The sequence below is a fragment of the Leptonotus elevatus genome, chromosome 5, assembly GCF_054856555.1.
Source record: "Leptonotus elevatus isolate MCC_2025b chromosome 5, RoL_Lele_1.0, whole genome shotgun sequence".
Classification (NCBI taxonomy): Eukaryota; Metazoa; Chordata; class Actinopteri; order Syngnathiformes; family Syngnathidae; genus Leptonotus; species Leptonotus elevatus.
In genome coordinates, this window is record NC_141243.1 from 15435858 (window position 1) to 15459162 (window position 23305).

The 23305-nt window shown below is 39.1% G+C and overlaps 1 protein-coding gene across 1 annotated transcript; it reads right to left on the reverse strand.

Annotated features, from left to right (window-relative positions):
* Positions 1-23073, reverse strand: slc33a2 (solute carrier family 33 member 2). Its single transcript, XM_086077065.1, has 6 exons — positions 22911-23073; positions 21792-22577; positions 11424-11571; positions 8495-8595; positions 6204-6313; positions 1-2191 (listed from the first exon to the last, which is right to left on the reverse strand). Exons 2-6 carry the CDS (start codon positions 22486-22488, stop codon positions 1985-1987), a joined length of 1263 nt encoding a protein of 420 aa, XP_085933191.1. The 5' UTR covers positions 22489-22577; positions 22911-23073; the 3' UTR covers positions 1-1984.
* Between the last annotated feature and the right edge of the window lie 232 nt (positions 23074-23305).

Here is a 23305-nt window from a genome sequence, read left to right on the forward strand (position 1 = left end):
GTGCAAATCTCACAGTAGCTGAGATAAGAGATGTGCTTTTGCAACAGGTGTCCTCGTCGGAACAACACCAAGCGTGACATCCACAAAGGAGTATTAGAGCCACAATGTGGATGTGGATGTTCTGACCACTCATCCGCTGTCATACGGTACAATCACGAGATGATATTAAACATTAAGCAGGTTTTATTGTAATATTACAATCGTTTCTTTCTTGCAATATTTGCTCTTGTAATGGTGACAATTTCCATGTATATTTATTTCCGGTGTGGCCCTAATACTCATTTGTAGACGTCCACTTGATTTAAAGAAGCATGTGGGCGTTTTCATGAATGCTGGCTTTGCCTAAACTAACTTTCCTCGGATACATTCAATTGCATTTGTTTTAGAATCTACTGAGTAAAACATCTCATTTTATATTTTAAGCTTAACCAGGATTGCTTGTATACAGTGCCATGGAGAGTTACAGTATATGTGATAGAACTTACAGTGCACACTTACATTTTTAAACATAATTCCAGACAAATAGAAAATACTGTACTTTCAAGTTTCAAAGAACAGGCTTATTGCAGTTTATTGTAACATTTCATTTCTTTCAGTTCAACAACGGAGACAAGATGGCACCATGCAGCATGTAAGGCTGAATTTTGCTACGGGAGGAAGAGCACTACTGCAAACCTACGAGGGGGCCATTTTGATTGCGCAACCTCCTCTTCTAAAAGCAATGCTCGGTTCGAACATCTTCTAGACAGCTTACCAAACCCGTGTTGATTAATATTGTGCGTCTGTTATTTAAGACTAAATCTTAAGCACAGCTACGGAGTTCACATTTTCTGTGTCGTACCATACGTTGTTGGTACGAGGTAGTACTCATGCGCTCTAGAGGTTAAATCTGTAAACCAGAACATTTCATGAGAATGAAATATATCCATCTACATCGTTTGTACATACATTGAGCATCTCAGGGAGGGTTTTGTATTATTGCTTTTATGTGATTATGAACATTAAAATCGATGACGTAATTAAAGAGCACTTTAACTCATTCACTCCCAGCCCTTTTCACTGAAGCAACCCCCTTCGCTCCCGGCTGTTTTACTGGATTTTGACTGATTTTGCAAGGCCCACAGAATAAAAAGAAACATTTGCATTACAATATAGCTGAGTTTAATCATTGTTCACAAATCTTTTTTTAAAACACTGGGGAAAAGAGCTTGTTGCAACATGACCCTGGTTATCTCTTATACTCTGCTGCCACCTGCTGGCTGTTTTTTGTAATAACTACCATTGCTTTAAGCGACCTCTTCAGGTCAGAGGCTGCATCAAAGCCTTCTGTATGCTCTAGTATAAAAATAAAAATAAACATAAAAACGTATAAATACGTTTTTGGGCCCATGGCACTATTTAAAATGGAACGTTTTTATAGGTTTTTGGGGAGCAAATGAGTTAATGTGCTAGATCTCAACTGTCAGCGCAGTGAGCAAAGTAGGACTACCCCCAACAGACAAAAACTTCACTCTCATCACACACAGGCTGGCTCCTGTTACAGGGTTTGTCACGTTTTAAGACTTAAGACTCAAACATTCATTGCAAAGAAAATCAAAGTAAATTCTTAAATATTCGCATTTCATAGTGTTTTTGGTTTGTTAATTACAACACCTGATACCACCTAAAATGGGATTATATCATATGACCAATTCATTGTCTTCTGTTTAACATTTGTGGTTGTTTGGATACTAGCAGCCAATCTTAAGTTATTTTAAGAATTTCCGTGCTCCTATTAATGTCCACACGAACACAGGTCCACAAACGAAGCGATTCGCATCGCATCTATAGTTTACCCTTATCTGCAAAGTATTACCATCCAGCCAGGAAATGCATTTGTGCACCTATTCCACACACTGGGCTAGATGCTATAAGCGTCTTTCCAAATACCTGTGTACGTGTGGACTTCTATAGCATAGCATCTTAGCAGCCCAGAGCTTGATATTCATTTAGGCTGCTCTTTGACTTGGTGTTCCCTGAGCGCACCGGTAAAAGTAGCTGTCCACACGTGCAGGGCTGTTGCAGCAGAGAGGGTAAGGAAGAAGAGGAAGGCCACTTGGAAGCCGAACCAATCCACCACCACCCCGGCCAAAGCGCTGAACATCAGCTTTCCCAACACTTCCAGAGTTGCCAGGAAACTGTAGTGTGTGGCCTGAAATGAAGAAAATGAGAATGGGAAAAAATGTATACAATGAGTAGCGATAGGCTGAAAGACATTTATCAAACAATTGATTGTTGAATATTCTGTTACGGAAGTGGCTGTGGTTTGGTGGTGTGGCTGAAGTAATTGTGGCAAAATAGAAGGCAGCAGGTTGATCGATATTGAAGGCATGGAGAAGACGAAGACGATGAGTAGCAGGACCGATACTAGTACATTTAAATACAGGGAGTCTTCACACAAATGACTCGGTATACCTTTGCGCTCTCCTGACTTGCTCATCTTTTCTACTGAAGCTTTTATAAACTCTCCAAACAATAAATAAGACATGTATTCAGTGACTTCAGTCATGTATTTTTTTCACGTCTCAATATAAATCAAAACATATGTTTTTCCTCTATTTGTGTGTTATAGTTTTAATTTAAATTTAATGGGGGGGGGGGGGGCAGTGTGATTTTTTTTTGTAGAAGAGTTGTGGAATGTGGAGCTTACTAAAATGATCAGGATAATGTAATGAATAAGCTTTAAGGGTAAATGAATAACTTATAAAATCTTCTTTAGAGTAATTGTTATGTTTTTGAGTATAGAGTCTGCTTTTCCTTTTTCTTTATTATTTAATGTTATGCCAGGTGAAGTTGCGTTTAAACAACACAAAAAAAGCTATTTTGTGTGCTTTAATAAAAAAAAGTAAAAAAAAAGAGGCATATATTGAATAACATATTTGTATGTTTTAGTTTTTTTATTTTGGTCCCTAGCCTATTGTCAAGTTTTATTAACATTTTATTATTATTGGTAATTTAGTAGTTTTAGATTTCTAGAATGTTCATGCAGTAACCACTTTTCTGTGCTGCCAATTTGAAATATCTTTATTATTTATTTATTTTATTTTATTTTTTAAGCAGCACAGTGGCCACTAACCTGGAATTTTAGGAGCGTACACACTATAAATTGACTTTCAAAGTAAATATTCATCCCATTAATTTTCACTATATTACTGAGAGCAAAAGTTTAAAATATTCAACAATAATATTTTTCTTTTCTTTCTTTTTTTTTTTTTTAAACAGCAAATTTACTAGAGTGGATTGAAATTTGAGTTGCACTGTCTCGAATTTTAGGGGGAAAAAAGGCCACCATTTAGGGGCAGTCTGGAGCACTGCTAAGCAATGGAAATGATATGCTTTAATCTAATTTGTCAATTAATTGAAAAGTTAATCGCTTAATTCATTATTAAAATAATTATGAGTCGTAGGCCTAATGTACACACACACACACACACACACACACACACACACACACACACACACACACACACACACACACACACAAAGTACTTAAGCGCGTACATCAATTAAATGTATGTTTATTATTATTACACGCACAGTTGTCAATGTCAAATGTCAAACGTGACATTCATTTCAAGTTGTTAGTAAGATGATTACAAAACATATTCGAAAGGGAGCAACAATGGATGAGAAAGCACCAAGGAACGAGAGTGAGATCATGGCGTGCGATGATGGACGGAAGCCAACCAAGAATTGGATCTGATCTCAGCCTTGAGGCTTTCAGGATGGAGTGCGAATGAAAGATATTACCTAATCTCTCCCAGCTTTCCCTTTCTTCCCTAGAGTGGTGCATTTAGCAGGTAACTAACTACAGCATAACCTTTCAAATCAAGGCCAATAAATATTGAGCAGTTACTTCAATATAGTTCATTAGAGACGACACCAAATACGGATATGATTCTATTGTCATTTTGAAAGACCTCCGCCGAATTAGAGCACTTCCATCTGTCAGTACTTTATCATTCATTGCAAAGGACATCACTCACTGGGATGCGAATGAAATGTGACGGTGATGAGTTCAGAGTGACCGAGCACACCGAAGAGCCCGTGTGACCACATCTAAGTGGCGTTCCTTTATTCCAAGCAACTTGTTTCACAGATTTGGTTTCTTTCTCTTGGGGATCGTTAACAAGCACTCATACGATCGGCTTTCAGTCACTGGATAGCTCTACGTTCAATAACGCTCACATACTTCCGCATGCGCGGCCGGCTAACGCTTCCCTTCCGCTGCTTGCATGCAAACGGTATGCGTCATGAGAGCATTTCAAATGCACCATGTTTCACATCATCATACGTTTCGGTCGATTCTATTTGCTGCAGTAGCAAAAATTATTCGTATGTCGGCAAAGGTGCCTGTGATTTTCTTTCCTCCTTTTAATTGTGCCTTTCTTCTGCACTTGAAGCATGCCGCCAATTAAAATAATAATTTGTCACCTTGAGATTGACTGAGTGAATGGCTGCGCTGTGACAACGATCACCTCCAGGCAATGATGGCCCACTTACGACGGGGACAAAAGGAGTTATGTCAAAAGAGGAGAAGACGAAAAAAGTCCGGATGGAAAAGAGAGCACTTAAAGGACCAGAGATGACAAAGAAATTGAGTGAGCTGGTTCAGGGGGGACTCTTCCAGTGAGGAGGGGCGGGGAGGGTCAAAGAGGAAGGAAGTAGTGAATAGAAAGTGGGTCTGCTAAGACTTTTTGAAATGTTCCAGGTGGAAACAGCTGATGAGAAGTGACAGGCGGCGTGGGTGATGGCGGCTAGACGGTGTTAGGTGGGTTGCTGTCAAGCAGGAAATGACTGGCTAGTAGGGGTGTGCCCCCCAAAAAAAATTGATTTTCATAAGAATCACGATTCTCATTTACTACAATTCAGGATCGATATAAAATGTCCCAATCTCGATTTTAATTAAATTATTTTATACTTTCTTGCCCTTGTTTGTGTGTGCCTTTATTGGGAGCGCTGTTCATGTTGTACACGATTTGGCCAATTTGGGGCAGTGTGGTTCCACGCGTTCTGATACACTGTTAAGTTGTAGCAACATTAGAGCGTAGAAGAAAAAAGTCATGTTCAAGTTATGCCAATAAAAGTTTGTTTTTTTTCGCAGCGAAGGAAGAGCATATACCCGGTGAGTAATGTTAACATGCTTATATACACACCTGAAGCGTTTTTGTATGAATCGCCGTATTTAGAGTGATAAAAGTGCCGCGAGTAGCGCGCTAATTAGTGTTAGCGAGTCAATGGCACTTTCCATTGTGCGTTAGCCTTGAGCTAGCTACGTTCGGTAAACAAGCTAAACAAACTGTTTGCATTTAAGTGTGCACTGTGTTCAGATGTTTAGATTTACAGTTAACCTCATCTGGAGTGTAATAAACAGCTTGATACTGTAACAATAGTATTGTTCGTTTGAGTTCATGTTGCTTGAGGGACTGATTAGAGTGAGGGAACACACTACAGGAAGTGAGGTAGACCAAGCGTGTCCTATGAGCCAGGAATGACACTTTGGATACTTAGGAGATTTGCTCTAATTTAAATATATACTTATAACTTCTCAAGCCCCTAGTATGTTGCAGCGTAACTTTTTGCAGTTTCGTATTTTACCTTTTTCTTTGTTCTGTATTTGTTCATGTTATCTTGAGTGATTATTTCAATTCTATTGATATTGTATTGATTATTTTTTATGTTGATATTTGAGAAAGTTGTGCTGTCTGTTATTTGCAATTAAAAAAAGGAATAAAGACACTTTCTTTACAATTCAAAAATTAATAAATGTGGAAAAAAGGGACATTTCAATGTCTCCATTTGTCATTTTGTCTCGCAAACCCGACTAGAGAAGATCACGACGATTATTTACACATCTATAGAATGAAGCAGAAATCATTGTCAATCAAATCATTTTGTATCTAAAATAGTTTTGTATCAAAAATCTATTCTGAATCAAATCGCAGACCCGAAAATCAGAATTGAATTGAATCGTGAGACAGTCAAAGATTCGCACTCCTCCTGACTAGCTCAATTTAGTTGTTACAGAAAGTCAAGCAACATCCTCAAATAATTAAACAAGATAGACAATCTGTGAGCAAAGTGCAAAGAAACAAAACATGAGATAACCATTAAGAAGAAAAAAAAATCAGGAGTTAAATGGTTGCGTAACTCGTGACTCTTACCTGAATGCTCTCCTCAGCCCTCTGAGTGCAATGCATCATGGTAGTGAAGGTGAGCGTGGTGATCAGACCACCCAGGAAGTGTTGAACGCTCATACTCAAAACGGCCATACCTGAGGGAGACAGCATTCACAAGGTTGCAAACCAAGAAAGATCATCTTTGCGACGACACCTCTCGTCGAACTCAAAGCATGCTGCTGAAAAGTATCTTCTGACTAGCGACACACGCCTCCCCCCGCATTCGTCCCCAAAACACATGTAGTGTATCCTCTGAGGGAACGTGCAGAGAGGTGTCGGTGAGAAACACAGAGGAACCACAGAGCTGATCTGTCACCGCTCCTGCGAACGCTGAATTATTCACTCAAGCTGCCAGAGTTTGTGCACAATAAGACTCTTCAATCACACAAGACACACACACACACTCGCACACACACAACGATCAGACCGGAGTCGTGGAAATAGAAGGTTATCATGTAATATTGAAAATTCCGAAACTGAATGTTTTTCCCCTTTTCTTTTATTTCTGATTCCATTTTCCCTGATATTTTTTGTTTGGGCTTAAAAGAGAAGGGGGGGGGGGGCTTCACGTCAGTAACTGAGAGGCTGAAACGGGGAACAGACAACTGGCGCAGATGAAGAGCGCTCATCTGATTCCCAAATGCCTCCAGACGGGCTGTGCAACTCAATCACGTGTCATTCAGGCAATAATGACTGAATGGCTCTCTGGAGAAAGAACACCAACCTCCGCTGAATAATTTAGACGACTTTTATTTTTGTTTTATACTTGCGATCATTTGACTTTACAATGGTTGTCCTATAGACAGACATGTGATTCCCAACATATATCACGCCCACTTAAAAAGAATAAGTATGAGCTGTACTATTAAAAGTAACAGTATTGAAATGACTTTTAGAAATTAGAACTTATCTACTGTTATAGTTGTTTTTGGTGTAAAAGAAGAAAATCAAGGGGCAAAATACTGTTTGTTTTTTAAATGCACCACACCTACTGTGGAATCACACAACATGGAAGTTAATTAAAAGGCCTTAATATCAGTTTACATTCCTGAGAATAATATGTTGTAAGTCTAATTAACACGACATTCTGATTAATATTGCATTTGTGGAATATGAATAAAGCAGCAAAATCCTTCTTTTTTTTATCACTCCCAGGTTGCGGCCATTTTGACACTTGCTGTCGACTGAAAGTGACATCACAGTTGCTCAGGGCTCAAGTAACGACCAATCGCGGCTCAGCTTAAGAACGTCACATGACTACCCTCAGGAAAACAGGTGAGCCGTGATTGGTCTTTACCTAAGCCAGTCGACAGCAAGTGATAAAATGGCCGCTCCATGAAGAGAAAAACTGGTGTATTTTGCTCCTTAATTCATATTCCATAAACCCAATATTAATCAGAATACCGTGTTTATACTAGTGAGGCTGCGGAGAACGCATTATTATATGTTATAATAGGTATTTTTTAAATACCGGTATGTATGCACTTTTCATTTACACAGATTCTCCCGTCCAGACTTTTGACACATCCACTGCACAGAAGTTTTGAATGGAGGCGGTCTTACCAACGAGGCATGATTCACTGACAGTGGAGGCAGTTGGAAAATCATGGAACATGAAGTTTTCCTTAGACTCATGAATTTCATTGAAATCCATGAAAAAGATAAAGCCCACTTTAAATTTGAAAAGGCCTTAAAACTTTCTTTTTTCTTTTTCAGTATGATGAAATGTGTTTTAATCAGAATGCAGTACTTATGACTAAATGCATGTTTGGAGTTCTATCAATTAAAAGGAAAGAGGTGTGCCTACCATGCTTTAGATTAGTGAAATCAAATAGTCTTTTTCTTTTATTTGACATTTTGTATTCAAAACAGTGGTAGGATAAATACATTTGTAAGCCTTCTGGAAGCCTCTTTGAGAGTATTATTAGTACCCGCAGTGTCAATTGTAACTGCGTCCAACTTTTTCATCTCTTTACTTTTATGATGTTTGTTTCATTTTGAATATGAGATGATATGGGCCCAAGTACTCATACAAACTGTGATAATAAACAAGAATCGTTATTATTAAACCTCTACAATGATAATATTACTCAGCTAGGATTGCTAGAGGAGATACTTTTTATTACTTATTACTATGGGGAAGATTGCAGTGGTGCAAAATTGCAAGGCGTGATTGATATGTTGGATGTAAAGGCAGACTGTTGTGAGGATGTTTTTGCCACAGAGTACTACTTGAGAAAGAAGCTGAGAAATGTGACGGTATTTAAAGGTCTCACCTTTCATGAGTGGCGAGGGTTCCAGCACAGTGAGCAAGGAGCTCTGGAAGACCATACTGACGGTCCGCATGACGAAAAAACGTCGCATCAGCGCGCCGATGCTAAGGAGGGACAAACAAATGATGCAGAGATCTGACAAACGCACACACGCATACTCACGGGTGATTAAGTAAACAAGTCCCCAGACACTAATTGATTCGCTGTTAGAGCAAGAAAATCATCCCCCTGTGGTTTTGGTTCATGACGTAATCAATAAGCTAACGAGAACCCCAGCATGGGGAAGATAATTAATCACTGTTAATATACACACACACAAACACACACGCATGCACATGAACCCACACTGTTTTTTGACATCAAGGATTAGCAATGCCAATCACTCAGGGGATACCTGCCACTCAAAGAGACAGTGTGTGCGTGTTGGTGTGTGCGTGTAAAAACAATAAAGATGTAAGGGGGGGGGGGGGGGGGGGGGATAATAAGACCTGAACTGATAACATTTTATGTGGCATAAAATAAAGCGAAATTCAATACTCTGATGGCCTGTCTGACCTTGCTTGTTAGATCATTTATTGCATTTTGACAAATAATTTTTTGTCAATGTTTTTTTGCTTTTTTTACTTTGTTCCTAACTGTAACCACAAGGTAGGAGTGTGCTATTGTGTGTACTATATTCAAATGTCATGGCAGAATCATTATTATCATCATCATCTTTATTATCATTATTATTATTATTATTATTTGAGGTTAATATTCCTCAGTATATGTAACTAGCGTTACTCTCATACATACTGTCTGCATGCAAATACACAGCCACTAAATTAATTAAACCCATGATCGCTCAGGTCAGGCTCTCAGGGTTACCCCCCCCCCCCCCCCCCCCCCCCCCCCCAAGTGATTCAAAACAACCTTTCTGGAAGTCACATTGAAAGTTAAAAACAGTCTGGTCTCATTTACACAGCTCCAGGGCTACACTAATCAGAAAGTCTAACATGTTTGTATCTATAAATTCAATAGTTATGTGTGTGCACGCACCCTGAAGAGATTGTGTGTATTTGCACACGTGCGCATATGTTTGTGTGTGTAATTGATTTGCTGCTCATGCTGTTCTCACGCCACACAACAGACACAGGGGGGTTCCCTGAGTTCTCCAACAAGGCTATGTTTACTTAAATTACTGAACATACTGAGCCAGTATGCGTGCATACATACACACACAGGAGAGTGTAATAGAAAATGAAGAGAAACAGGCAGCATGCATCAGAGTGAGACGTGTACACAAAGATACTTAAAAGGAAGACAAAAGTAAAAGCGGGAAGAGAAAAAGGATGATTTTGACAGGCACTGCAGGACCATAGCAGTGTTTCCCACACCATGTTAATATTTGGGCGGGCCACCCAAGTAAATTGGCCACCACCCAAGAAGTCTTCAAGAAAATGTGTTAAAAATATATTTAAAAAGAAAAAAAACATGTTGCGACAGGATATACCGTATGTAACGTTAGTTCGCCGTCACTCACTTGTGCATCGTGAGGCTGAGACCCACCTCCAGTCCAACCTGCCTCCCATCCCCACCGCCGGAGTCCACCCACCCAAGTATATATCAAATCTATGGGAAACACTGCATAGACAACATCACCATAGTGTTGTATCAGTATCACTGCTCTTCATGCACTTTTTTTTGTCTTGGAGTAGTTATTTTGTAAGAATGTGGGGGGGGGGGGGGGGGGGGTCCAATTGTACACATTTGCACATGTAATGTACCCTGCAATTAATTATGTAAAAAGTGATGATATAAAACTTTATTATGAAACTGAAGAATGCAATTTATGGAGAAATTGTGTGAAGGCTGAGAGGCGGAATTAAATTTTTTGGAATCATATTGAATGGAGCTGAACAGTTTAATAATGATAATAATAATAATAATAATAATAATAATAATAATAATGCATCCGATTTATTGAATTGGCCAATAAATTCAGAAATTAGATGAGACAAACTAAAATGTTTTAATTTTGGGCTAAAAAAATAAAATGCTGGGATAAGCTAACCAGTTTAAAGTTGGAATGGTTTGAATTAGAAAAAAAGAAGAATAAATAAATAAAAAAATCCTTAAAAAAAAAAGTATGGAGGATCAATAACTTCAAAACGTACACTTGGGAGGTGTAAAGAAAATAATGTAAATATATATATATATATATATATATATATATATATATATATATATATATATATATATATATATATATTTGGGTTGTAACCCAAAAAAATAATAGGTTGAATTTTGGGGAAAACGTAAAAAAAATAATAATAATAATATATATATATTTTTTTTTAACTGTTTGGAGTGTGCTGAAATTGGAATGGTGTGAATCAATGAATGATTTTGAAGAAATGATTGATCAAAATATAATATGTTAAATTATTAGGTGAATGTTTTGGAATACTATGAAAAATGTGATATTTGTGTGAACTTAGTATGTTAAAAATCCTTCTCAAGCTAAATTGAATAAGCTGAATGTTTTGAATTTCAAATAGAAAAATGTAAATGTGTAATGTTTAATGTACCATTGGAAATGAAAGGAGAATTTTTGTTGAAAATGTAGAATTTGGGGGAATTCTTTAAATTTTTGGTTGAAAAATGCAGAATTTGGGGAAATCCCAAGAATTTTGGAGAAAAATGCGAGCACACTTGGCGTGGAACATGTTGAAGTTGAAATGGTGAGAATCGGTGGAAAAATGTAGAAGGCGTAACACGTTTTAAAAGTGTGGGGAATAAAACTTGAAGGTGTACAATAACAGCCTTCACACAAAACCTAAAAATCTATACAGAATAACTGTATATTGGTAGAATACATGTGTTTGTGGCAAAAGACAGTTGCATGCTAGTGGGGATGATCAGAAATGACACATTTGCCGATAAAGGCTACCTGAATTGAGCAAGCAGTAAGCCTCCCAGTGACGACCCACAGATGGAGAAGCCCATGGCGACGACGCCGTTCCAGAAGCCGAGCTCCCGGGCGGTCATGTGGTGATCCAACAGAAACAAGGGGAACATGGTGACTGCGCCCTGCTCGCCTGTACACAAGGTCAATTGCGGTGAGGGGATGTTGTGGATGGACAACATTTTAAAAACTGACTTCAGACTCAATTCATTTGTGAATTTTACACACACACAAAAAAAGATTGACACGTCGGATGAGAAGAGAAGTGAAGCAGATAATGAAAATTATTCTTTGCTTTTAATAGGCTACTGTAATTTTTAAGTACAGTAAGTATGTAAAACACCTCCCTCAAGAACAGTCAGTTGCAATGAGAATGTTATTCCAAGTAGTTCAGCCTGAAAGACAAAACAAGAGATGACTGAAAACCGCATACAGCAAACCGGCATGGGGTGCACCTCGGCCTATTCCTGGAAAGTGTCAATAATAGATGCCTGACAAGAAAAAGAATACCCTCCGTCAATATCAAACAGAGGCCTGGCACTTTTCCTAATGCACAAAAAGGAACACACAACAAAAACAGCAGAACTTCCAAGATGAAGCAGACATCACACAGACCTTTCAGTCAAAATAAAAAGTTTCTGTCAGGCAGTCAGCCTTGTGTGTGGTGTTGAGTGAGGGGGTAATGTTCTGCTGAACATTACAGTAAAATATTCAGTGGTGCCGACTGCACGCCATTATTATATTAATGGAGACTGACTTCAGAAAGACAGTGGGACCAAGGAGCTGCATGAGTGACAGCTTGGCTCCCAGGTTGCTGTCAAAGACGCACAACACAACCAACGATTCGCTCACTCAGTCAGCCAGGAGACAAACAAAAATAGAGAAAGAGGAAGAGAGACAGATGAAACAGAGTGCAGGCAAAAAAAAAAACATATCTGTGACGCTGCCGATGTTCGGTAGTGCGGGAACACAGTGAGAGTGTCGCTGCTTTAACAGTGCCGTGACAAATCAACAAAAAGAAACGTAGAGAAGGAAATGTGCATTTGTTGCGCTGGTAACATGTGTCTTTTTCACATTTCTGTCACTCATGTTTCCCTGCTGGCAGATTACACAGTTAGCATAGCCGGTAGCCACTACAGTATATGCAAATAAATACAAAAATATACAATCATTGTGGGAAGCATGCTGGAAGCATTCCCACATATGTTGTTGTGATTTTTATTCTCCTAATTTTTGGGCCAAGAAACAACTCCCACATAATACTTCCGATAAACACCGTTCAAATTTCAACATGCTTCAAAAATTCACGCTTTTCGGGGTATGTATATCGCCTGATTTCATATTACTTACAGTACTCGCACAATTTAAAGTTACATATCAACTTTTTCCCCATTCATTTTCAATGGGACTGACATTGAGCTTTTTCTAAGTCCCACTTTCCACGCCCACTTGCATACATACAAACTGATCATCATTACCAGCTCTCTGGCATTGTCCAGTAACCAGGAGGTCGCGAGTTTGAATCCCACATCCGATTGTACATATAGCAAATGTATCCACGGCAATTATGCTAAGTGATTGCATGCTAACCAACTGACTATCATATCAGTCAATGCATTATCATTTCACTGAAATGATTAAAAGCATGTGTCTCCATTCAGCCTCAGATGACACTTGTCAATATAAATATGCAATTAGCCATGATTTTTTAACAAGACAAGTTAGGTCAGTGGTTTGAGCAATTTCCTGCCACACTGGAAAATCTCGGTTCAAATCCTGCTTGGACAACTCTTTAGTACAAATGCAATACTGAATACAAATCATTGTCAAATGATTTCACATCCATTACTTTTGATGCCATTTGTGATTATTAGGTTTTTACTCCATTCTATATTGAAAATTCAAATTCAACGCAAGCTTTCAGTATATACTGACATATTCACTACAATTATATACAATGGGCAGCAATGGCACAGTGGTTTGAGCAAATACTTGCCGCACACGAAGACCTCGATTTAAACCCCGCTTGGACAACTCTTCAGCTAGTGCAGCAGAGCTTTGACTGGTGAATAAGAGGCGATGGTTCTAATCCCACCTTTGGCACTTCAGGTGTTATTTTTATTCATTAATTTTTCAATTACAATTAATACTTTGTAAATTTCACATAATTTTTCTTTTGATTTCCTTCATAATCATTCAACTTAGCATTAAGCTGTTAGCATTCAGCTTTCAGCATTCCCACGCAATTTCTGCAGAAATTGCACTTAGTCTAGTGTGATTAGTTTGTTTGCTCACACCTTGTGAACATAGATGTGATCCTTAATGGGCTTGTTTCCCACGCTATGTTACAACTTTTGTTCACATTTCAGTGAGAGGCAGTTGTTTTCGTTTAAATCTTACCAGTTCTTGGGAGTGTGAAATTGGGCATATGATGCAAATGTGCTCAGAATTCAAATTCAGGAAGGAGGTTGTTGTTTTCCCCCCCCAACTCATCATTCCAATATCGATCACTCTTAAGTGGAAATGAGCAGTAGTACCCATGATGTCAGGGTTGTTTACACATGCTCCTCTGCATGTTCGCCAGTTGTTGAGCTTAGTGCTCGGAGCTTCCGCATTCAACTAATTATTTCTTTAAAAGACGGGAGTTGGGTGTGTGTGTGCAGAAAAACACAACCACACTGATTATTCCATTCTATTAATATTCTCAAAGCAACAATTGTCCATTTCTGCAGGGATTTCATTAGATGTGCAAAGATTAAACAAACAGAGCAGAGGCGAAAGAAAAAGGGGGAAGGGACAGAATCAATGAGGAGACAACAAAAATAGAGTGGCAGGGAAAAGAAAAAAGATGGGGGAAATTCTGAAATAAACCAAGAGAAAGTCATTTACAATGAGTGAAAAGAAAAGACGGGTGTAATATGGGGGGTGAAAAGAGAAGCTAGCGGGAAATGACAATCATGATGTGTTTATTTCCCCCAAATGTGAGTTAAATATGACGAGAGAGAAAGGAGAGTAGTCAGAGATGGAGACAGAGACAAGCGGGTTAGGGTGGGGGGTACAACAACACAGACATTGTTACGAGGTTAGTGAAGAGGAAACAGAGGAGGATGTCAGGCTCAAAGAAACTGTACTGTTTGTGTTTACATTAGAGACAGATGCTACAAAAAAAATACACTGAGAGAGCCAAAACTATTTCATATTAAGACGGAACGTGACACACAATATATGCCGGGTTGTTTATTTCTGCTTGTTAAGACGGTTTGTCCATGTGACATTTGTCTCAATAGTGAGATTGCTTTTTGTGTCTGCTTATTGGAGCTTAATGCTTTTGACAGCATTGTAATGTATATGAAACTGCACGAGGCGTTTCAAATATTCCTTCCTGTGTACCAAATGTTGTGGCCGGTAAGTGTATGCAGCTTTTGCACAAGGGACAGGCTAAGTAAATACCCAATTAGTTGATCGAGTGTTGAGATGTTTTGATGATTATTGTATCAAAGCATTTAATGTTTAAGTGTAAAAAAAATAAATAAAAATGTTTAACTAATTTCATCATGATGATGATGATATCTAACTGTGAACACGCAATGGGGAAAAAAATAAAAAAAATTAAAAATAACATTATTTATATTAAAATGATTACTAAAAATAACAAAACCAGAACCCTATATCTTTATAAAAAGCAGCAACTGTTTTTATTTACATTTTACACAAGTTCATTGGTATTGGAGTTTGCAAGATAAAATGGCCCCAAACATGTAAAACAGCAATGCTGTATCTTAATACTGTCTTAATTAATTATTAATTAACAGTATTTAAAATGTCATAGAATTATTATATAACAGTATTTAAAATGTCATAGAACTGTTGTGGATTGGAATACAAACTTCATGTCAGCGTATACTTTTAGCCGTCTAAAGTGACATTTAACCGAGAAACATCTGTGCTTGGCGGACTTGTTCAACTAACAGACAATTTCTTTTAAACACATGACATATTATTGAGCCTCTTTTCGCCCCCTGCAGTTTATTTTGAGAGCACAAAGTCAATACTCATTCACCACTCATCAAACCAGAAAAAGAACAGTTTTATAACACATAAATGGTGCATACAGGAGGTGGTGCGCTTCCTGTGATTAGTTCGATTGGTGTGTTCATAACAGAAATTATCATCCTATATAACTCTGGGATTATTACAGAAAAATCTTTAAAGGGGAAGTCAACCTAAAAAAAATAAAAAAATTCTTGATCATAATATGTTTTATGCAGCCCCACTAGTCTAAATAGTAACGGTATTCTGGTTATTATTGCGTTAGTGGAATATAAATTAAGTAGCAAAATCCAGCAGTTTTTATCCATACCAGAAGGTGGCTATTTTGCCACTTGCTGTCGGGTGAAAATGGCATAACAGTTGCTCAGGGCGGCTCAGGTAACAACCAATCACAGCTCAGCTTTAGAAAACGGGTGAGCTGTGATTGATCGTTGCCTGAGCCCTAAGCAACTGATGTCAACTTCAGTCGACGGTAAGTGGCAAAATGGCCGCCCATTAAGATGGATAAAAATGGCTGGATTTTGCTTCATAACTCATATTCCACAAATGTAACATTAATCATAATCTAATGTATAGACTAGTGAGGTCACATTTACATTCGATTAGACAGTGTGTATAAACATGAATTGTGCAAATATAAATGAAAGGTTTCATATCCTTCTTTGAGAAAGAAAATCATGCTAAAATCATATTTTGAAAATATCACAATGAAATTAGAAATCATTTTATTTTATTGAGGTCATAAGTGTTGCCTCTTCTTATGCATTCACGTTTTACAAAACAAGCTAGAGACCGTAGAGGGCAACCACAGCATCAGCTCATTACTCAAGGTATCAGTCAGGAGAACGGAACAAAATAATTTGCAAGGCATTCAATATGTCATGGAACACAGTGAAGACATCATCAAGTGAAGAACATATTGCGCAACAGTCACATCAAAAAGAACTGAACGTTCCTCCAAAACTGATAAGAAAGAACGAGAAGAAAACTGGTCAGGACAGGCTGCCAAGAGGCCGACAGTAACGTGTAAGGAGGAGCTGTAGGAATTTCTGGCAAGTACATTTGACAACAATCTCCTGTCTTCACAAATCTGAGCTATGGGGGAGGGTGGTAAGACGGAGGCTTATTTTAGAAAGAAAACATCTAAGCTGGGCTACATTGTGCAAAAACAATCTCACAAATGCATGAGGGGAAATGTGCTATGATCTGATGTAACCAAGGTTGAACTTTTTGGTCATAATTCCAAAAGGCGTGCATGTTTATCTTCACCAAAAGAACACCAGGTCTACAGTGAAGCATTGTGGTGGCAGCAACGTGTTTTTCCTCAGTTGGAACAGGGGCCTTAGTCAGAGGTGGAGGGAATTATGAACCGTTCCTAATAGCAGTCAGTGTTTGCACACAACCTTCAGGCTTTTGCATGTAGTCTTGGTTGAAGTGGTGTCTTTTCATTGTCAGTCTCCATTTTAGCCACATCTTTAGCTAGTTTTTAAAACGCCATTCCCCAAATCCTACAATTTGTCACGGTGTGCGGGGGGGTTATGGACCCAAATGCAGGAAGTAGTGTGGGAGGTCAGGTGTGCTCACAAAAATGGTTAACTAAATAAGGCTTACTATCATAAACAAACGCTTAGACTAAACTCGCATAGACAAGACTACTAACCAGGATGAGGTGCGACAGCAAACAAAATGATCCAACAAGAACTGAACAAAAACCAGGAACCAAGGCTTCGTTCAGACGTAAGCAAAGCCGGCTTCGTTCCTCAAACAAATCTTGTACACACAGAAGCATTTCAAGACTTGTGTGTGTCCAAAAGAAGACGCTGAGGACGTTTAACGGCTGTAATGTATATGCCAAGTCTGGAGTGGCGCTGTAGCGCAGCCACAGGGAGTTAACGGAAAGCATAGAAGAAGAATCAGCGAAGAAGACGGACACTTTTTTTTTCTAACTTTATTGCAATCTACGGAACAAACAACATGAAAAAGACAAACATAGGAGAAGGGACAATAGCTGGTGATTCAAGTACAAACGTGGGAATAAAGAAGCTAAATATTTTGTTGCAAAAGCATAAGCAAGCTAAGGAGGCTGCGCAAAACGACTACGACACGGCTATCCGCCATTGTTGTTGACAGACTGACGGTTCGCGCGCAGTCACGCGAGAATTGCCGCATACGTCATCAATCTGCGACAATGCGTCGTCATCGAGCTGCGACCATTACGTCATCGCTGGAGGAGTACCCTGCCTATGGTGTCCAGACAGACGCGTTTTGAAATCGTTCCACTCTGGAGCCCGGTTTCAAAAAGTGATCGGTTTCAAGCTCCGAAACCACGCCGCCATGTGGACGAGCGGCTTAAACGGTAAGAAACTTGTGAGGATACATTGAAACTGGCTTTCGTGTGGGCGAAGCAAGCAAACTGACAAGACAACGAGAGACACCTGGACAAGACATAAGTGGCTGTCGGAGATGATTGGATGACACAAGGGACACAAAACCATAACGAGAAAGACAGGACAAGACATAGCATGAAGCAAAACCAAATACGAAACCAAACAAATACAGATCATGACACAATTTTCCCTAAAATATCAATATTAGTTGCATTTTTGGGTAAAACGCAACCGTTACTGTTCATACCTGATGATAATAAAACTAAATAAAATTACACCAACCCTTTATCCCAAGTGTTGTGACATGAGATATGTGCGCATGTGTTTGTGCATAATACTATATGCGTAATGCATGGGGGTTGGGTGGCAATATAGAGAGGGATCAGGGCAGGATCAGGGTGAGATGAGGGTAAGAGGTCGACGGGGACAGTGAGGTCAAATTCTCAGGTCCATGTTGTAGCTTAGACAAAAGAACTGCAGAGATCACTGAGGACAGCAAGTAACTCGCCTCAACAATATTATCACTCTTTTCTCAGAGCTTAGTAAACAAAGTCAGGCATTCTACATATTTTGTGCAAACGTCACTTTTAAAATTTTCTATTAGTCTGTTGACACAAATTTCCACATGCAGTCTTGAGGAATAACGATCGGTACAAATGTCAGAGGTTCCAAGTTTAAGTTAATCTAACTCAAAATAGCACTGGATAGCTGATGAAATGGCAGTGCTTGAACAGTACTTATACAGCGGGGGAGGGCGGACTTGTGCCAGGGGCTCAAGTCCATCACTGTGCCCTGTTTGAGCCAATCCCCCAAAATATGGGCAACTGAGAAAGCAAAAAAAAGAGTTTAACGTTTATGGGCTCTATTTCCATGCATAGTACAATACAATAGTAATACAATTGTAAGGCACTGCAAACAGACCGCCACAGGTAAATGATATAAAGTATACAATAACATAAACATATATAAAACATATTACATAAATATAAATACGAGTGGCGTATTTTCTATTTTCTGTACATCTCAGCAATTTACAGTGATGTTAGATTGCTTTATTCCTTTGGATTGCTATTTTTGTTGTTGTTTTTTGCACTTACTTGAAACTTACTACAGTATTAAAAACTGCAGCTTTAAAATGATTGCAAGAAAAAAGATGAGCAAGCCTTGAAGAACAGGACAGTGCTGTTTTATGGGTCAACACAAATAACAACCACCGCTTAAGCATTAATTGAATTGTACTTTTCTTGTGTCACTGAGATAAACCCATTTTTATTCTAGACAATATGGTCAGTAAAATAAGTATGACATACACTAACACAGTATGTTTCTGCATTGCCAAATCTGTTTATTTCTATGCTCATGTTGTTCCGTCGCTCCCAGGGCACCATGTGGTGCTTGTTCATTAATTCATCTCTTCCATCAGTCTCCCATCCCTGCAAGTCCTTTTCCCCTCTGGAAAATATCCTCCTGTCGCCATAAGTTCCTCTCCTCCCCCCACAACCATCCTCCACTAATGCATGTCTGTGGAAACCGTCCAGTGTGGACGGTGATACAGATTTGATGCCATTTCTGGGAAGATTTACCCTCTTCGTTTCAACCCAAAATTTTAATTGAACTTTTCATAGAAAGAGTCGCTAACCAGAACCACTGATTTTTAAAAAATAATGACCCAACAGTGACTGCTCAGCAACATTCAAATTTGGGTTGTGTAAAATACATTTTCGGCAAATTTGAACACACCACACATTAAGATGTCAAGTAAAAAAAATAAATAAAAAAAATCAAGTTAAATCAACACCGACTTTAGTATGATTAGCACTTGAGGTTGCCATCAAAAAACTAGGTGCCTATATTTAGTTTTTGCTCGCCTGTGCAACTCTGTAAGGTCACTTATGCCAACATGCGCACAACATGACTGTAGTTATTGGTGGCCAGGAGGTTACATTTCAAAGCAGAGCTGCATGCAATGCAATCAAACTCAAAGAGTTCGTTAGACAAAGATGAGAAAAGGGAATATCAGCTCGTATTTGTGTTTCAACAAAGACAATTGGGGGGGGGGGGGGGGGTTCCAGACTGGAAGATCACTGGTCTCTCACAAACGCCCACACCATTTCAGCAAAAACAAAACAGTCTCCAACTGAAAATTATATCAGAACGCTGAGGCCTAAACCATTACAAAGCATTGCTTTTATATGCAAAAGTGAGTGAAAATTTAGGGTTCAGTTAAAGGAATGCAAACAAGTAATATGGATATCAATAAATCAGCAATGCAAAGTAGCAATGATGAAAACACCTCAATTAGAAGCGGCTGATTGCACCCATGGGCTCGTGAGACAGAGAGAGAGTGCTGCGGGGTGGGGGTTTGCTCCCTAGACAGATTAGGGGCTCCAGCCAGCCTTCATATTCTGTCTAGTAGTGTCGTCTGTTGGGGCTCATCCGATTATGGGACACTCTCTCAAAAACACACATACGACTTTAAAAACAAAAGGCCCATGCATTCTCACACATGTAAACGAGAATGCTATGCAAATTTGCACAGACAATTACATTTCCACCACCCACATGCAAACACACATCAGAATCAAGCGCTCTTCCCTTTCAGTTTACGGACGCCATTAAACAAAGAGACTGTAATCCTTCTATAATCCCCCTTTGCTTCCAAACTTATACTCTTTCACCCACACTCACTCACTGAAATTATCATAAACAACTTTTTATTTTGTTTCTCCCCCCCCAGAACTATGTCGTTGGCAAAAACCTGCAAGTACAAAGTACTTACACATACTCAATGTAGTATTGTTTTAACTTGAGAATATATTGACTTTATTTAAACCTATATATCCCAATGCAAATTTTTGACCAGTGTGGTAGGTTCTTTTCTTTTCAGCTAAACATCTACTTTTTCCTGTGACGTTTCTAGTCTCACGTTACATAGACACGCCAACAGAGACATCTAGCGGTAGGTTTGAATCCTACATACCAACACAAGCTCTTGAAAAAAAGTTCAATATAGGACAAAACAGACCACTGTACTTCTTTCTCTGTTTGGTCAAAATGTTTCAGTTAAAAAATAAAATAAAATAAAATAAAATAAAACAAAATAAAATAAATACTCACTTTTTTTTGCTGTTGAATAAAAAAAAATGTAACCACTTACTTTCCAAAAATGTATTATTATATAGTATGAAAAATCCTTGGTGATGAAAACAACACACACTACACTATAAAAATATATTGGACTTGGTTGTTATCTTCTATGATCTGTCGTCCACACTCTTCAGAAACTTCTTTGGATACACACATGCAAACACTACACTGATACTGTCAAAGGTGTAGTAGATATGTTTATAAACTTGATAGTAATAGTAATAGTAATAGTTTCTAATATTTTGCATATCATAACACAATTAGAAACATGCCTCAGTCTGATATATGCACTGTATATTTAGATTTAAATTTAGAAAACTGCAATAATAGACAGCTGGGTTAGGCTCTAACATGCTATGGTACGTGGAATGATAGTGTCAAATGCATGCCTAGGTGACAGTATCAATCAAATATGAGCATTATTATTATGGATTTTGTTTGATTATACACAGGCCACATTCTAGTTTTTAGTTTGCCTCAGAGGGGCTTTATGACGGTTAAACTATTTAAATATAAAATAACCTTATGATTCTATTATTTACACACAGCAGATAGATAAATATGTTTTGAAATCAGGAGTACAAAAAAAACAGTCTGTTCAACAATGGCTAGACATTATTTATTGGAATTTAAAGTGAAGGAAATTTGTGATTTTTGATAAGATTTTATGAAGAAATATGACATAGACATGCATGATTTGCTGGCCCTTGACAGTGGCACGACTGCTATATATGCACACATGCTTGTTTAAACATCAGATCAGACTCACCCAATTTGTATGTGAGCACATACAGGACGGTCCAAGCAGTGCCCGGGACAGCCAGCAGCTTCCTCCACACCCTCCATGGCATCAAAGCATCAACTCCCTGTCCTCTTCTGCTGCCATCTGCCTGTTGGCCCCTCACAGGCTCCTCATCCAAGACAGGAGCCCCCCACACAAACAGGGCCACCCCTGCATACACGAACGTCAGCAGCATAAACATCCAGCTCCACCCGGCCACGTCAATCACAGCTAGCAACCCGCCTCCAGCAAAAACAGATCCGGCTTTATAGCCCACAACCTGGGCTGTGTTACCCAGCCCAAGCTCCCCTCGACTTTTCAACAGTCCCACTGCCGCTCCATCCACTGCAATATCTTGAACAGAGGCGAGGGTATTCATGGCAAGCAGGGTTCCCGTTACTCCCCAGATGTGCATATCCGGAGCCAGGGCAGAACTGGTGAGACATGTCAGCGCCAGTCCAGACACTGTTGCCACCAGCCAACGCCGCTTGGTGCCAATCTTGTCCACCAAAGGGGCCCATAGCACCTTGAGTACCCATGGGAAATAAAGGATCTTGGTGAAGCCAATGCGTGTAAGGGAATGGCCAGCTCCACGCAGGTAGACGGGAAGCAGGGATGACTGGAGGCCGTAAGGGATGCCCTGGACAAAGTACAGTAGGCCCAAGAAGACGAGTTTGTCATTCATGATCTTGTTGCAAACGTGCAGTGGTCCATTGGTCAGGTTGTTGTCATTGTTGTTACGGAGGAGCAGATGAAAAGGCCGACTCAAATGACCTGAAATGGTAAGAGTCATATGACATTCATGGTTAATGATACTAATATTTACATTAAGGCACCTTGCAGTCCCGAAGATAGTCGGACACTCAGGTCAATCTATAGTTCTGCAGCCCGGCTCATCATGAACATCGCTCACGTTGCCCACACAAAGCGTTGATGTCATATGTCATTTCATTCAAATCAAATTTAGTCCTCATTAGTATTTTTTTGTTCGCTTTAATTTCTTTGCTAAACTGTTAAAACCTTCTGTGACATTCCTTTAGCTACACTTAGCTAGCATTCCAGCATGCTCCGTCAGCGAAGCGAATGGATTTAAAACACACACATCACCTTCGTGAACTCTTCTGGGCGCTTTTTTGATGGTTAGTTTGTGACGTTTCCGATAGTAGATCAATCTTAAAATATACTGACAAAATAAAAGTTGCTTAACCTAGCGACAGCTCTCCGTTGCCCCCGTTCTCTGCTTGCAATGTTTACATTGGTGTAGATGAGGTTGTCAGGTAGGGAAGATCTTCTTCTTCCAATTATTGGCGGATTTTAAGCAACGTTCAGGCGTATACTGCCATCCACTGTACAAGAGTGTGCAGTGCTCATGTCCCCACCTCGAGAATTTAAAAACAGCTTCCCCCACACACCTGATCTTACCCCCCTCTCATTCTGCTAGGGAAGTTACTGCCCCCCTTTTGCTGATTTCAAATTATGAGGGTAATTCATCGACTCTGGCA